Below are 14133 nucleotides of genomic sequence, written 5' to 3'. Positions count from 1 at the left end.
TAAACTGCAGGATTCATGACATTCATTCGACACAGTGGTTGTTCATCTCCTGCATTATTCAAGAATACAGCATTTTACAGATCCCTTGGGTTATACTGTTGTGGTAAATGACACTTTGCTTTATTGTCAGTTAAAACTATACATTATAGTTGTAAATATTAAATGACTCATGTCTCATCTAGGTATCAGATTGTGCCAAACTACAAACTATAATTAGAAGCTGCATTTTCTCCTGGGAGCAGTTTGTCCTTATGAAATCTACTAGAAATTAAAATCAGATTCTTATGCAAATGAAATATTTAATTTGCATCTGTACTTCATGATGCAAATTGAAAGTTTAATTAGCACCTACAGTACACATCTCCACTGCAATGACAAACACTGATGTTGTCCTTGTGTTTTCCTCCCTTCAGCCAAAGCTGCTGCACAGCACTGAACCACAGGATGGACCAGCACCACAAACCTGAGGACCTTCTTCATTAACAGGAGGGATCAAATCACTTTTTGAGCAGTTGCCAACTAAATAATTCACTTGTAATAAATTCCTTTTATATGAGTGGGAACAAGATACATGTTTGTAAAAGAGTGTTGATTCATAGCTTTGAAATAGAATTCAGTTTTTACTGCTTCTGCATTTACATTACACAATTAAGTAATAATTTATAACATGAGTGAATTGCTTTTATCTGCAAATTACCTGTTTTTCAGCTTGGTCTGGATTTTTATGAGTCAGTAACAAAAGAGTGGAATGAAAGTCAAAGCCAATATGGTAGATTACAGTGGGCAGGTTTTGACATGAATCATTTATTTATTACTTTTGTTTCCTTTTGAGTGACATGCTTGATGACCAGTGGCTACTTCTGTTTTTTTCTCATGTAATTCAACACTATCACCCAATAATCACAGTCCGGTCAACCAGCAAAAAATGCATTAGAATATAATATGCAAACAATTCATACATCAAATAAATAAAATAAATGCGAGATAAAACAAGATACTTGTTTCTGTGTCCTCGTATCATACGTCACAGTTATACACTTACACAAAATAACTAAACCTACAGTTAATCTGATGCTATTAAGTAGAACAGCATAATTGCATTGTCTTTTTATACAGTTGTAATGCAGTTTTGTCTTTGTAACTTTCTATCATTTGTCCTGTACATATAAAACCCATTTTTCCTGGGAAGATACTCAAACTGCTGGGACATATATTGACATATCTACAGTATAAACAATAAGCAACATTTGACAAAAAAAAGTCTTATAACAAAGTCCACTCACTTGATTCTCCCCAAAAACTTTTAACCACAACTCAGCTGACAACTGTGTACACCAGTATGGACTCTAGATAGTGTGTTTCTGGGGGTCTTTTTTTCATTTTTTCAGGTTGTTTAGGCTCACCCCCGAGAGGACAGGGTAAAGAGCTGAGATGTCCCTAAAGAGCAGTGGTAGGTTCTCAACCTAGAATAGAGTTTGAGTTCTGATAGGAAACTAAGTTGATGGTAACAGTTACTGTATTGAAAGGAATTTACTGTCGATATAGTTTGAAATAGAATTTCAGAAGTCAAGACCATCTGAAATGTCTTTAATTTCAGCTTTTATTCTATGTACATGTTTTATGAACACATACATTGAATTAGGGGTATTTATGGGTATTGTGGCTGGCACAGTGTCAATGAAGTATCATCATTTCCCAGTCTAAAGCCTGCATAAACTGGCTCAGTGAATTCAGCATGGAAGGTATGTAGGTGAGTCATGGTGTTTGATGATACAGCGTAGAAGGACAGGATGCCAGCTGACCAGTCTAGAAATACTCCAACCTTTTTGGACTTGAAGTACGGGGCAGGTATGCTTGCAATATTCTTATTGTGCCAGGCAGTGTAGTCACCTTGACAGTAGCGCAGACTCCAGGACTGGTCATTGTAGCCTAGTACAGAGTCACCTTTTGTTTTCCTGGTGATTCCTTTGTAAGCCACTCCTATACCTGTCCATTCTCCAGTCCACTCGGCCTCCCAGTAGCAATGAGAAGACAGACTCTCTTTACATAGCACTTGTCCCCAGTCTGTAAATCTGTCAGGGCTGTCAGGATACGGCTGAGGTGTTTTCATTAGTGACATTTTTTTGTTGTCTTCAGAAAGAGCCAGCAGTGAATGGGCCGTGTTTATGTCCATGGTAAGCTCACACGCATCTGATGAAACATAAACAATATAAGATAATCAAATCAGGCATATATATATTGTGTTTGAGGATGAAAGTGGCTTTGGCTGCCTATGTTAAGGAAATAGTCATTGATTTCTTGCAAAAAAAAACCTTCCAAAAAACTACTTACATTTCTTCAGAGCTGATTTTAAGTAACACTCTGCATTTCCATCCAAGCTAGGAAAGACAAAGAGAGGTTATTTACAATGTAACAAAATCTAAAAAGGCAACACACACTTACTTTCACATTGACTCAGTGTTTTACCTGATAGTGAGGTGTTCAATGTCCTTCTGTACAGATGACAGCAGCTCCATTCCTAGTTGCCCTGGATGATTGTAACTCAGATCCAGCTCCTTCAAGTGGGTTGGGTTAGACCTGAGAGCATTTGCCAAAAATCCACAACCAATCTCTGTGATTCCACAGAAGGGAAGACTGAAATTAAAGGGAAAAAAAACCCAAAATGTAATACTGTACACAGAATGTAATACAAAGTTGTATTCACCTAAATTCAGACTGGGTATGTGATTAGTTTGTTTCAGCTGTATTTCAATTAATGGTCAGAGGTGATTGACACAGACCTCAGTTTTTCCAGTTGACATGATGGACTTTCCAGTCCTGCAGAGAGCAGTTCTACACCTGAGTCTTTCAGGTCATTGTCACTTAGGTCCAGCTCCTTCAGACATGAATTGCTTAGAACTCCTGCAAGTGCATCACAGCATTTCTCTGCAAGGTTGCATTCTTTAAGCCTACAAATAAAAAAAATAAAAAAAACAATTTAGTGTGTTGCGTTAGCATAATGTGCTGATAATGTGTTTAATTTCAAGACATAACAACCACAAAAATGAGTGCATCAGCAACAAGCAGTCCCCAGACTATTTTTTACATCGCTTTTCCCTGGTTCAAATTTCACAGAAAATCTGCAGAACTGCTTTACAACATAACCAACCCGAAGAGCAAGAGTGTGTCACAGCAGGAATTGTTCAGTGAGTGAATAATGGATCTTACATTTCACACTAGTCTTAGACTCTAAAATGAAAAGAGAAGCCAAATAGAAGCTAACAGGAAATGTGGTTTTGCATCTCAAAAAAACACCAGTTCTGAAAGGAAAAGCCAATTCTCTAAATTACAGCTTGATCATCAATGATGTATTGATATTTTGAGATGATGCAAATGGCACCTTTACAAAGTGATATAACTGGACAATATGAACCAAATGTGCATTTTAAAAAACCTTTAAGATGTTTATAAGAAAGAAAAAGTTCTAACATGACATTAAACAGTTGTGATAGGTGCAGAGGATAGTGGTTTTTCTGTACTCACAGGGCCACTCTGGATTCTTTGATCACTGGTAACAGTCTCAGAAGACCCTCTTCTGATCTTGAATATTTCCTCAGATCAAACTCATCCAGCTCTTCCTCTGAGGTCAGGAACACAAAGACCAGAGCAGACCACTGTGAAGATGACAGCTTGGTCTCTGACAAACTGCCAGAGCTCAGGTAGTTTTGGATTTCCTCCAAAAGAGACTGATCATTCAGCTCACTGAGGCAGTGGAAGAGGTTGATGCATTATTCTGGGGATGGATTTTCCCTGATCTTCTCTTTGATGTACTCAATAATGCCCTCGTTTCTTTGTGAACTGACCTTCATTGTGGTCAGTACTCTCTTTAACAAAGTCTGATTAGATGTCTGTGAGAGGCCAAGAAGGAAGCGCAAAAAAAGATCTAGGTGTCCGTTCTCACTCTGCAGGGTCTTATCCACGGCGCTCCTGAGGAGACTGGTTACACCACTGGGAGCCTCTTGGGTGGTGTTGGTGTCTTGTGGCTCTAGCAAGTTCTGCTTACAGCAGATGAATGTGTGAAGAATGTACATTGCAGCAAAAAACTCCTGTATGCTGAGATGCACAAAGCAGTAGACCCTCTCCAGATGAAATTCATTCTCTGAGATCTCAGTAAAGATTCCTGAATATATGGCAGCATCATCAACGTTGATATTGTACTCATGCAATTCACTCTCATAGAAGATCATGTTGCCTTTCATCAGGTGCTCGAAGGCCAGTTTTCCAAGCTTCAAAATCACCTCTTCATCAGATGCCTCTTTCCTTGCTGAGTACTTGCGCGCTCTGATCAGTGAGTTGTACACCAGAAAGTGTGTGTACATTTGTGTCAGAGTGTTTGGCATTTCTCTTCTGCCTGCATCCTCCTCTACTCTCTTTGTTTCTGTTTCTTCTAAAATCTTCTGCAGAACGGTGGCAGATATCCAGCTGAAGACTGGTATGTGACACATGATATGGAGGCTCCTGGTTGACTTAACGTGTGAGATGACTCTACTGGCCGTGTTTTGATCAGAGATGTTTTTCCTGAAGTACTCTTCTTTCTGGGGGTTGTTGAAGCCTCGAATCTCTGTCACCCGATCAACAAGATCGACTGGAATGCGATTTACAGCTGCGGGCCTGGAGGTGATCCAGATGTGCGCAGAGGGCAGCAGGTTCCCCTTGATGAGGTTTGTCAGCAGTTCATCCACTGAAGCGGGCTCTGAGATGCTGCTGCAGGGCTCATTGTGGGCAAAGTCCAGAGGAAGCCGGCACTCATCCAACCCATCGAATATAAGCACCAGCTTGTACTTGCCAAAATTTGAAATCCCTGATTCTTTTGCCTCTGCAAGAAAATGATGAAGAAGCTCTATCAGTGTGTACTTTCTCTCCTTCATCAGATTCAGCTCCCGAAATGGAAGATTAATTAGGAGTTGGATATCCTGGTTAACCCTTCCCTCTGCCCAGTCCAGATTGAACTTCTGTACAGAGATAGTTTTTCCAATGCCAGCAATTCCTCTGGTCAGGACGGTTCTGATGAATTTGTCTTGTCCAAGGAGGGGCTTGAAGATGTCTTCACACTTGATGGGCTTGTCTGCTGCTGCTTGTCTCCTGATTGCAGCCTCAACCTGCCTGACCTCATGTTCATCATTCACAGCTCCACTGAATCCCTCTGTGATGTAGAGCTCGGTGTACACCTTCTTGAGAAGTGTCTGGTTTCCGTGCTTTGCTGTTCCCTCATATATGTATTCATACTTTTTCAATCTGAGTCTGACTTTGCGTTGGCAGACATCAAGTTCACCGTAAATGTCTAGTTACACAAAGAAAACACAGATGATGATATCATGCATTAGTGCATTCATTTCATTACTGAAACCTCAAAATGAATCTGTAGCCCCAGAAGTTCATCATCAAGTTATAACAGTATATTTTTGGTCAAATTCTTCCCTCATCAGCACTTTGGCGAACCAAATCCAATAACTTTTTTTAACGATCCCCTCCAGACATAGAGGCTTCAGGTTCCCACATCATTCCTGTCTAAGTTGAATACTGGATCAGGATTCTGTCCAAACTAGTTGTGATGTAATAAATCATGATTGTAGGTTCACGTCCTTAACTTGATTTTTGGTGAGAATAGAGAAACATTGTTCTTTCAGTAGATGCATGTAAAAAAGCCTTCTAGTGTCAAACTCTGAACAGTGAGGAACAAACTTCCAACAGAAGTAAAAATAAACAAAACACATTTTAGATTGGAGGGGGGACTTTAAATTTGGGAATGAAACTAGTTAAATATAAAATAAGAACAATATATCAGATATTTGCATTTTCCTACTTTTGGTACTTACATCTCTCCAGTTGGTTAGCAAGCTCTCTTTGGCCAATGTCCCTTAAGACATACAGTGTAATCTTCAGCGCGCCCTCACTGGCACTGCTGTCTTCCTTTTTATCATCAGTAGTCAGTCTGTCCTGATCCTGATTTTCACTCTCAGAAGATTGTGACAGGTGTGGAAAGAGCATCTTTTTATACCTTCTGAGATTACTCTGCAAAATTTGCATGCTCTGATTTTCCACCAGCTGCAATGGAGAAAGTGGAATTAATAAAGCTTTTATACTGTAGGTTCAAAAACAGAAGACACAAACTCAGTAACAATTTAATTGCTATGTTACAAAACTTAAAAAACTGTTATTTTATGCACATGAAATACCATGGAGTTTATTTTAGCTTTGATGGTTTCAGTGGTAAGATTAGAGATATAGCCCACCTTAGATATGGCATGTGCATCCATCTCTGTTGATTCTGAAGAGTTGTGTTCATCTCTGGAGATAAATAGGAAAAATAACATTATTTTAAGAGGAATTTAAGTCTGTTAAAATTCAGCCACTATTAATAGAAAATAGCCAGAATATACTATATTTACCTATCAGCTGCTTCTTTGCAGAAGTCATGACGACCCTCAATGGAAGCATCACTCTTCATAGATACACAGGATAAGGCAGACAGGTCTGATTTCTCAAATTGAACTGAGCTGCAAAGAAAGATGCATTAAGGTAAGTAGGATTTATTCTTGTTGGACCACACGCTTGCACATTACTTTTCATGGTGACCCATTCAATGGTTAATAAGCAATTTAACTTTGAACTAAAATGTCAGACATTTCAATCCATGAAGCCATATATAAACCATACATAAAGACCCAGAGTATGTATATTTGTACCTATCAGCTGCTTCTTTGCAGAAGTCATGACGACCCTCTATGGAAGCATCACTTTTCAGTAACACGTTGGATGAGCCAGGATGCTCAGGATGCTTTTCAGTGTTTTCGGCAGCATCCATTTTGGAGGTAGCATCCAATTTGTTTCCTTAAGAGACACGTTATATTTAGAACAATGGTTAATCTCTGTGGACTATTTACATTCCGATTTTGCTCAGTATTCAAGGTTCCACAAATGTATTATCATATGTACAGTAAACACAACATAAAGTGGTTATAAAGTGCACTATGCATTATTGCATATATTGCAAATAACAGTGAGGATAGCCTACTGGTCATAAAAATGCATTGTATATATTATTGAGTAGGTATATCGTTAATCTGCAGTGAGCGACAGCAGTCAAAATATATCTGTGCGTGTAGTGTTCAAAGTTTACAGTCAGAGTGACAGAAGCCTGATGAAGTGTGGATAGGAGCTGTTATCTACCTTATCTGCCTATCTTGTCCTGAATTTCACACTCTCGTAGTGTCCGTCTGATGGCAGAAGTGTATTTTAACAGTGACTTCAACCAACTGCTGACGAATCTGAGTGAGTTTACAACAATTGTGATTATGAGTGAAACTTCTGAAAACATTTCAGTTGAGACAGTGTTACTGAGTCAAGTGTTAATTAAAAATTAATGTAATAATTTGTATTTTCCTTTTGATCTAATCCCTTATTTATTATTTTATTTCTATATACATACCAAAATAAATCAATACTACCACCACTAATGTTTGCAATAATCACACAATGCGGTATACTTAAATTCTGCACAAGTAAACCATCCCAAAAAATAAACAAAAAACTGGCTCTGGGACTTAACCCCGGATCTTGTCCACTCCACCTATAGACTGTATCCTTTGCATGCCAGGGTGCCTATCACAAAGACTTGTTTCCTTTTATCTCTCATCAGTTACTCAATGAGCCGGAAACTGACACTAACAAAAAATATCCCCAGAAACAACTGGAGTTCACAATCCTCGCAATTTCGCAAACATAACCAACCTATCTTCATTTTATTAAAACTTGTACATCACTGCATACAATTGTATATTCTTAGCTTTAATTACATATCTCTTGGCTGTGACACGATTGGTTTCAGTTTCTAATCATGTTGTTTTACATTTCTCAATACTGTGCAAATGCCACTTTTCTTCTCATAACCTTGCTTTATGTAATCTCATTTCCTTGTGTTGTGTTGTTACAGTCAAAAGAAAATGACGCATTAAAAAAACGAACACTTGACAACACAAAAAAACAAACCCTCAAACTAAATAAGTTTGATCTATACATCAAACTACTTTAAAGCTAACTCCATCAATATCAGTTTAAATAATCTGCTGCATTTACTTTAATTCTTAATGCAAAAACAGGAACGTCAGAGTCTTACCGTGTGATCAGCTGTTTGTTTGCCTCGGCTGATAAAGGCGTGGTCTCTCCCTCAGGTGCGTTTATTCTGACGTCTGTGTTCAGCTTCTCATCAGCTGACTGCATTGAACTGTGTCTCATAAACTTCTTTAACAGTGTGCTTTTAGTACATGCAAAGTTTAAGTGATGAGGATAATAATACTGGTATGAAAACTGTTTTCCGCATATAAAAAATAACGATCAAAGTGACGGTAAGAAAAAAAGACCTTTTAAAAAGTCTGTTTCTATGAAATGCAACCCTAAAATAACGTCTGATCCCGATGTTAGATAAACCCTCCTTTGACATCATTGAATCAGGGACTCATTTACTCAGTCCTCCTGTTATTGTGCTGTAATGTGCCTGTTTTGTTGCACCAGTAATGTTGCATTCACTTGCAAACATTATGTATTACACGTTTCCAAATAAAATATGTTGCACCATATTTTGACTGAAATGTACAAAATCAATTTACCGAATTCACAACAGATAGTATCCAAAATTGAGCTTTAATGTATTTTAAAGATGATTTTTTCTCCTAGTTTCAACTTCTCTCTTTACACCCACCTAGTGGTGGACACAATTCATTACCTCCAAATGAAACTGATCCCTCTACACAGAATTATCATTTTAGCGCAGACATCTTGTATTTAACACTTGCAGAGATTAAATAAGAAAACATTCGTAAGCCTGACAAGTTGTTCAGGAGGACATGTTTACAATTTATTAAGTTTTACATGAATTTATGTCTGAGAACTGTAACTCCTGCACTTTTTGCAAAAGCTTAAAATACTCTTGCACTCTAAAGTTTTGAAAAACTCTGAAAAGACTTTCCTGCACAAAACCAACACACTGTAAGTTTACTTTTAGCCCACAGGGAAACATAATGCAGAATGCAAAAGGAGAAAAAAGTGTCTTACATTTAAACCATGTTAGAAGAGATATGTTAAGAACAACAAAAGCATTACAATGGTGACACTTCCTTTTATTGGTTTTCCATCAAGAATCACAGAATCCACAATGTGTACCAATCATGCTGAAGGGCAAGCAATCCTGTTCCATTAAACACAATTCAAGGCAAATGCAGTGACTGTTAAAATGTTCAAATAAAAACTGGATAATTTGCCATTTTAACATTGAGTGACACCACATAACCAAAAGCAGACATGATTCTTTGACATGCACACCGGGAGCCCAAAGCCCAAAGAGGAGACCCATTTCTACACAGTAAAAAGGACTAAACTGATGGAGGATCGCCTATAGGTAAACAAATAACGTCAAAATGTACAAATTTCAGATTACAAAAAAAAAAAAATCTTCCCTGTCCACCCCCCTCAACCCTATGCAGACTTCACAAAAGCCGTTTTGTATCCGTGTTTCCGTTCTTTATTCTGACTGTTTGAGCTGGGCTTAGCCTCGTCTGAGCTCTGTTCATCGCTGTCTTCTTCTTCGTCCTCGCTCTCAGTAGGCTCTTTTTCATCAGCAGACTCTTTTTCATCAGAGGACTCTTTTTCATCAGTAGACTTCTCCGGCTCAGTTGCTTTTGTCTGGTTCTCCAGTGGAAGCGAAGGATCTGACTCTGGCTCTGGCTAAGAAAACAAAAAAAAGAAAAAAATATTTAATTTCTCTTATGACAACAAATGATCTTAAAAACATGATGTAAGAATAATAATCACCCTCTTTTAACTCTGTGTTTATTTGCCACTTTGTGCTGAGCAGGTAGTGTACAGTGATAGTACAAGTGTGTTGATAGTGAACCAAATCAGTAAATTTGCAGTTGGACAACTAAAAAATGAGCTGAATCAGTGGGACTGTTCATATTACTGGCTGGAATTCTTGTGTGTGATTACTGTTCACACACAATTCATTATGGAAATCACCTGAGAATAGGTGTCCTAACAAAAGTAATACGACACGCCAACATACACACGATTGATTTACACAGTAGTGTTATAGTATATGGTTTAAATCATAGTGAATTCAACTATGCAGTCTTATGAGGTTTGAGTATTACATTTTCAAAGGCTCAAGAAATAAATAATTACATTTCACATATTATATTGACTTGACCTGTTTTTGATATCTTTCTTTTCTAAGAATATCCATCTAATTGGTCACAAATTGCAGGAACAGCCTGTATACTAAGTGACTGTGATATATTATCTTATAACTGCTTCATGCAGTTCACACTGGATGTTGCCTGATCACAGGTTACCACAGCATATTTAGGTAGTAACTATCATTCAGAGAGTAAGTGGTGCTTGTTGGAGGGGCATGCACCATCTTACTTGAGGTATAGGTACATTCATGTATTTGGAAACAAGAATTATTTTAGTACACTTTCATTTTTCTCTCATCAATATTGAAAAGCATTCCATGGTGAGCAACAAATATGCTGAATGGATTTAAAGAGGATGTCCACTTTCACTGGATTAAACCACTGGACAATGTTTATCAGCAGTAAATCTATTTTCAATACTCTTCAGCTCTGCCACATTTGAGTCTAAGCCCTCCCCTCTGGCATTGGATGACCCCTCACCTCACTAAAACCCAGGCCGCAGTGTCTCCGGTTCCGACCCGACAGCTTCCCGTCCATGCCCTGCTGATACTGCATCTCCAGCTGCTCGTTCATCCTCCTATCTTCCTGGCCTGCAGAGGAGACATTAGTGACAGCAAGCACACCCAGCCATTACAGGCCTATCCATGCATGGATAGATCTGTGCGGCGGATGTGTAGTTGGGAAAGCCGGGTTAATTGCATTGGGAATAAGGATGGGGCATCATGACTAAGTGGCATGGGACAGTAGTTTATTAGAGTCTTATGACAGCAGAACAAACACAGCACTTTTAGTGAATATACACTGAGGCGCTTACCACTGCGGAAGTGGGACGTCGACTTGTGGTCGCCAATGACAAGACGTCCAGTGGGTTCTTTCTAGAAAACAAACACAAATCTTAACTTTGGTCAATTTTCACATTTTGCTATGCATTACAGGTTCATAATAAAGTGAACTGAATATTAACTGAGCCACAATAAACTCAACAAACCTTGCCAGCGCCCATTAACCGTAAAAACTTCTGCTTCCTCTCGTTGCTTCCCAGATCAGCTGATGACCACTGAGTGGATCCATCCTGCCATAAAAAGCCCAGTTATTACTAATGGGATTCAGGCCTTAATGTCACATCACATTAACAGAGAAATAATCATGGAAGCCGTTTCTAACAAACAGTGTCCAACCATCAGGTGTCCTTATACTTTCTAGTGATCTGTGGTTTCTCCTAACTGGATACAAGTTTAATGACGTTCATTTGTGTGTTGATGTTGGGATTCTGTCGGTCTAATTGTGAGCACTGTGTGAGTATAACTAAGCATAACCGAGTCAGGCATAAAGGATTAGAGATTATAACAGAAAAAGAATAGCCTTTTAAGTTAATAAAATATTGTTTACAGTCAGTATTTCTCACAAAAATGCATCTTGTGTATCATTGAGGTCTAAAAGCTGTGTTGAATGAATTTCCGTCCCAGTGTTGGATGAAGTACTTGGATCATTAATTTCAATAAAAACACCAATACAGCAATGTAAAACTACTCCACTACAAGTAAAAGTCCTGCATTAAAAATACTTAAAGTACATACAAGTATTAGCAACAAAATGATGTTAAAGTACTGCAGTATTATGAGCTTGATGTAGTATGCAGTATTACAGTAAAAGTAGTGGTTTGGTCCCTCTGACTGATATATATATGACATTATATCATTATATTATTAATAGTGAAGCATCAGTGTTAGAGCAGCATGTTACTGTTGTAGCTGTTGGAGGTGGAACTAGTTTACACTACTTTATATACAGTTAGCTAGCTTACACTACTTTATATACAGTTAGCTAGTTTAGTCCAGTGGTTCTCAACCTAGGGGTCGGGCACCTCCAAAGGGTCAGCAAATAAATCTGAGGGGTGGTGAGACGATTAATGGGAGAGGTAGTTCTGATACACGAATCTCTGTTTTTGGACTTTTTTGGAAAATATTTAGAAGCATTTGAATTTATTGAAAAGAAACCATGTCAAAAGTTTAAAGGGAAAAATCACTATTTGGTGGAGCTGTTAACAACTCATAAACATCTGAAATGTGACCATGACTACACACTGCTTTTTGTAAAATGTCAAAAGCCAAAAAAGTTGGAAACCACTGGTTTAATTTTTAGCAATGTGTTGTATTTTAAAAGCTTGTTATATTATTCATTGTGTCACATCTTCATCTGAAAAGTAACTCAATCTGTCAAATAAATGTAGTGAAGAAGAAAGTACAAGATTTCCCTCTGAAAAATAGTGCAGTGGAAGTATAAAGTAGCATCAAATGTAAGTACTCAAATAAAGTACCTTAAATACTTGAGTTAATGTACTAACACTGGATTAAATTCAAACTGATGTGTGAGGATAAGATCATTTATAGTGCAGGTACAATGTAGTTTTGCATAAAATTATTTAAAGTGACTAGTGGTGATTATGATACATTCAATATAAGACACTGAACACTCTTCAACTCATGGCTCTAACTGGGTAAAATACTGTCAATAAAAGACTCATCTTTTTTTGTAAAGTGACAAACGTAGTTTTGACTAGATAACCCCAAGTCCGTGCATGTTACATTGATCCGATAAATACTACGTGTTGTGCAGTAAAGCTTTAAATCAGAATTGAAAAGAGAGCAAACTTTGTGAGGACAACAAACTAAAAACGTGTTCAGATTTACGATAAACGTCGTTAGCAGACGGGCTAACGCGGAGGCTAACCTTATCTTAGTCATTCACAGCTTCCATCAACTGACTACATCCAGTTTTTTATCATTATACTCACGTCATCTGGAGATGCGGGTCGCTTCATCCCATGTCTGTCCTCCGGAGAACTCATTATGACCAAAATAATTGACTAATTCTCAGTAAAATATCATGCCACCTAGCATTAGCTAGTTAGCTGGATTGTCAACAATCCTGTGTATCGTCACTTCCTGTTCCGTCTTCTTCGTCTCTTTGCTTTGCTATGGGTTACGTTTTTCTCTCTGCTGCCCCTCAGCGTTAGATTGTGTTACTTCACCTAGATTAAAGTCGTTGTAGTGGCCATTTATCAGGGGGAAAAAACTAATTAAACTTTAAACCAAACATAATCAAAATGCCACTGATGCACCATGGGGATGTGATGTAATGCAGGCCCCGACAGCCCATAGACTTTACATTGTGATGACGTCACACATTTTTAAATGGCTTTTCTCTGCTCGAGGAAGGTTTTACATAACCTCCATGGATTAAAAATGCATAATAGAAAGAGTCGTGATTGATTGTCTGCTGTTCAAGATGTCCTGTCAACTGTTTTGTAGAAGTCTCTTGGTCTATGGAGAAAATGCTTTGTGGGCTGCAGGGTATTTTTCCCTGCAGCCCAATGGGAAGTATAGCCAATGGGGAAAATGGGCTGATAGAATGAATGGTGGCGCCCTATCCAACACTTATAATACATTAATGGTAGCTCCCAGCTCCCAGTCTAATGAGTGTAGCCAATGTGAAAGTGGAAGTGCCTTAAACCTGTTATCTTTAATGGCCAGCAGGGGTTGCAAAAATAAGCCTAATTATATGGAAGTCTATGAGAAAATGAACCTATGACCTCAGTAAACACTTTCCCGATTGAGCGATTGAGTTTATGGTCTCAATTGCTAGTTTCAAGCCTTCTTCAATTCAGCATTATGTTTATTTTGTAAATGATGGTCCCATTTAGAGTAAAATAGATGATAAAGCAGCATATACTTTCCTACCACGTTGATAACATAACGTGACCATGGTGTAACCCGAGATTCACAAAGTATCGTTGTTGCTGTTTTTTTGCTGTGTGTCCTTGTACTTGTTCAGTATTTGGTTATTTTCATAGTGAAAATTAGCATTAGCATTAGCAGTTAATCATAGACTGTGCCAGGGTCAG

At 38.2% G+C, this 14133-nt stretch overlaps 2 protein-coding genes and 1 pseudogene across 4 annotated transcripts in view; 1 reads left to right on the top strand and 2 right to left on the bottom strand.

The window, feature by feature from the left end:
• Window positions 1–1156, top strand: part of LOC128358286 (pleckstrin homology domain-containing family A member 7-like) — a 148662-nt gene extending 147506 nt beyond the window's left edge. For all 3 annotated transcript variants that reach the window (XM_053318510.1, XM_053318512.1, XM_053318513.1), the window contains one exon: window positions 414–1156. In XM_053318510.1, the coding sequence (XP_053174485.1) occupies window positions 414–436 (23 nt within the window). In that variant the 3' untranslated portion in view covers window positions 437–1156. The remainder of the gene's footprint in view (window positions 1–413) is intronic.
• Window positions 1157–1645: 489 nt separating this feature from the next.
• Window positions 1646–6794, bottom strand: LOC128358287 (NLR family CARD domain-containing protein 3-like; annotated as a pseudogene).
• A 2340-nt stretch (window positions 6795–9134) lies between these two features.
• c5h11orf58 (chromosome 5 C11orf58 homolog) lies at window positions 9135–13160 on the bottom strand. The gene is made up of 5 exons (XM_053318514.1): window positions 13024–13160; window positions 11218–11301; window positions 11044–11104; window positions 10710–10819; window positions 9135–9759 (listed from the first exon to the last, which is right to left on the bottom strand). Exons 1-5 carry the CDS (start codon window positions 13075–13077, stop codon window positions 9511–9513), a joined length of 558 nt encoding a protein of 185 aa, XP_053174489.1. The 5' UTR covers window positions 13078–13160; the 3' UTR covers window positions 9135–9510.
• Between the last annotated feature and the right edge of the window lie 973 nt (window positions 13161–14133).

This window comes from Scomber japonicus, chromosome 5, assembly GCF_027409825.1.
Source record: "Scomber japonicus isolate fScoJap1 chromosome 5, fScoJap1.pri, whole genome shotgun sequence".
NCBI lineage: Eukaryota > Metazoa > Chordata > Actinopteri > Scombriformes > Scombridae > Scomber > Scomber japonicus.
This window is presented reverse-complemented; position numbering and strand designations above follow the sequence as displayed.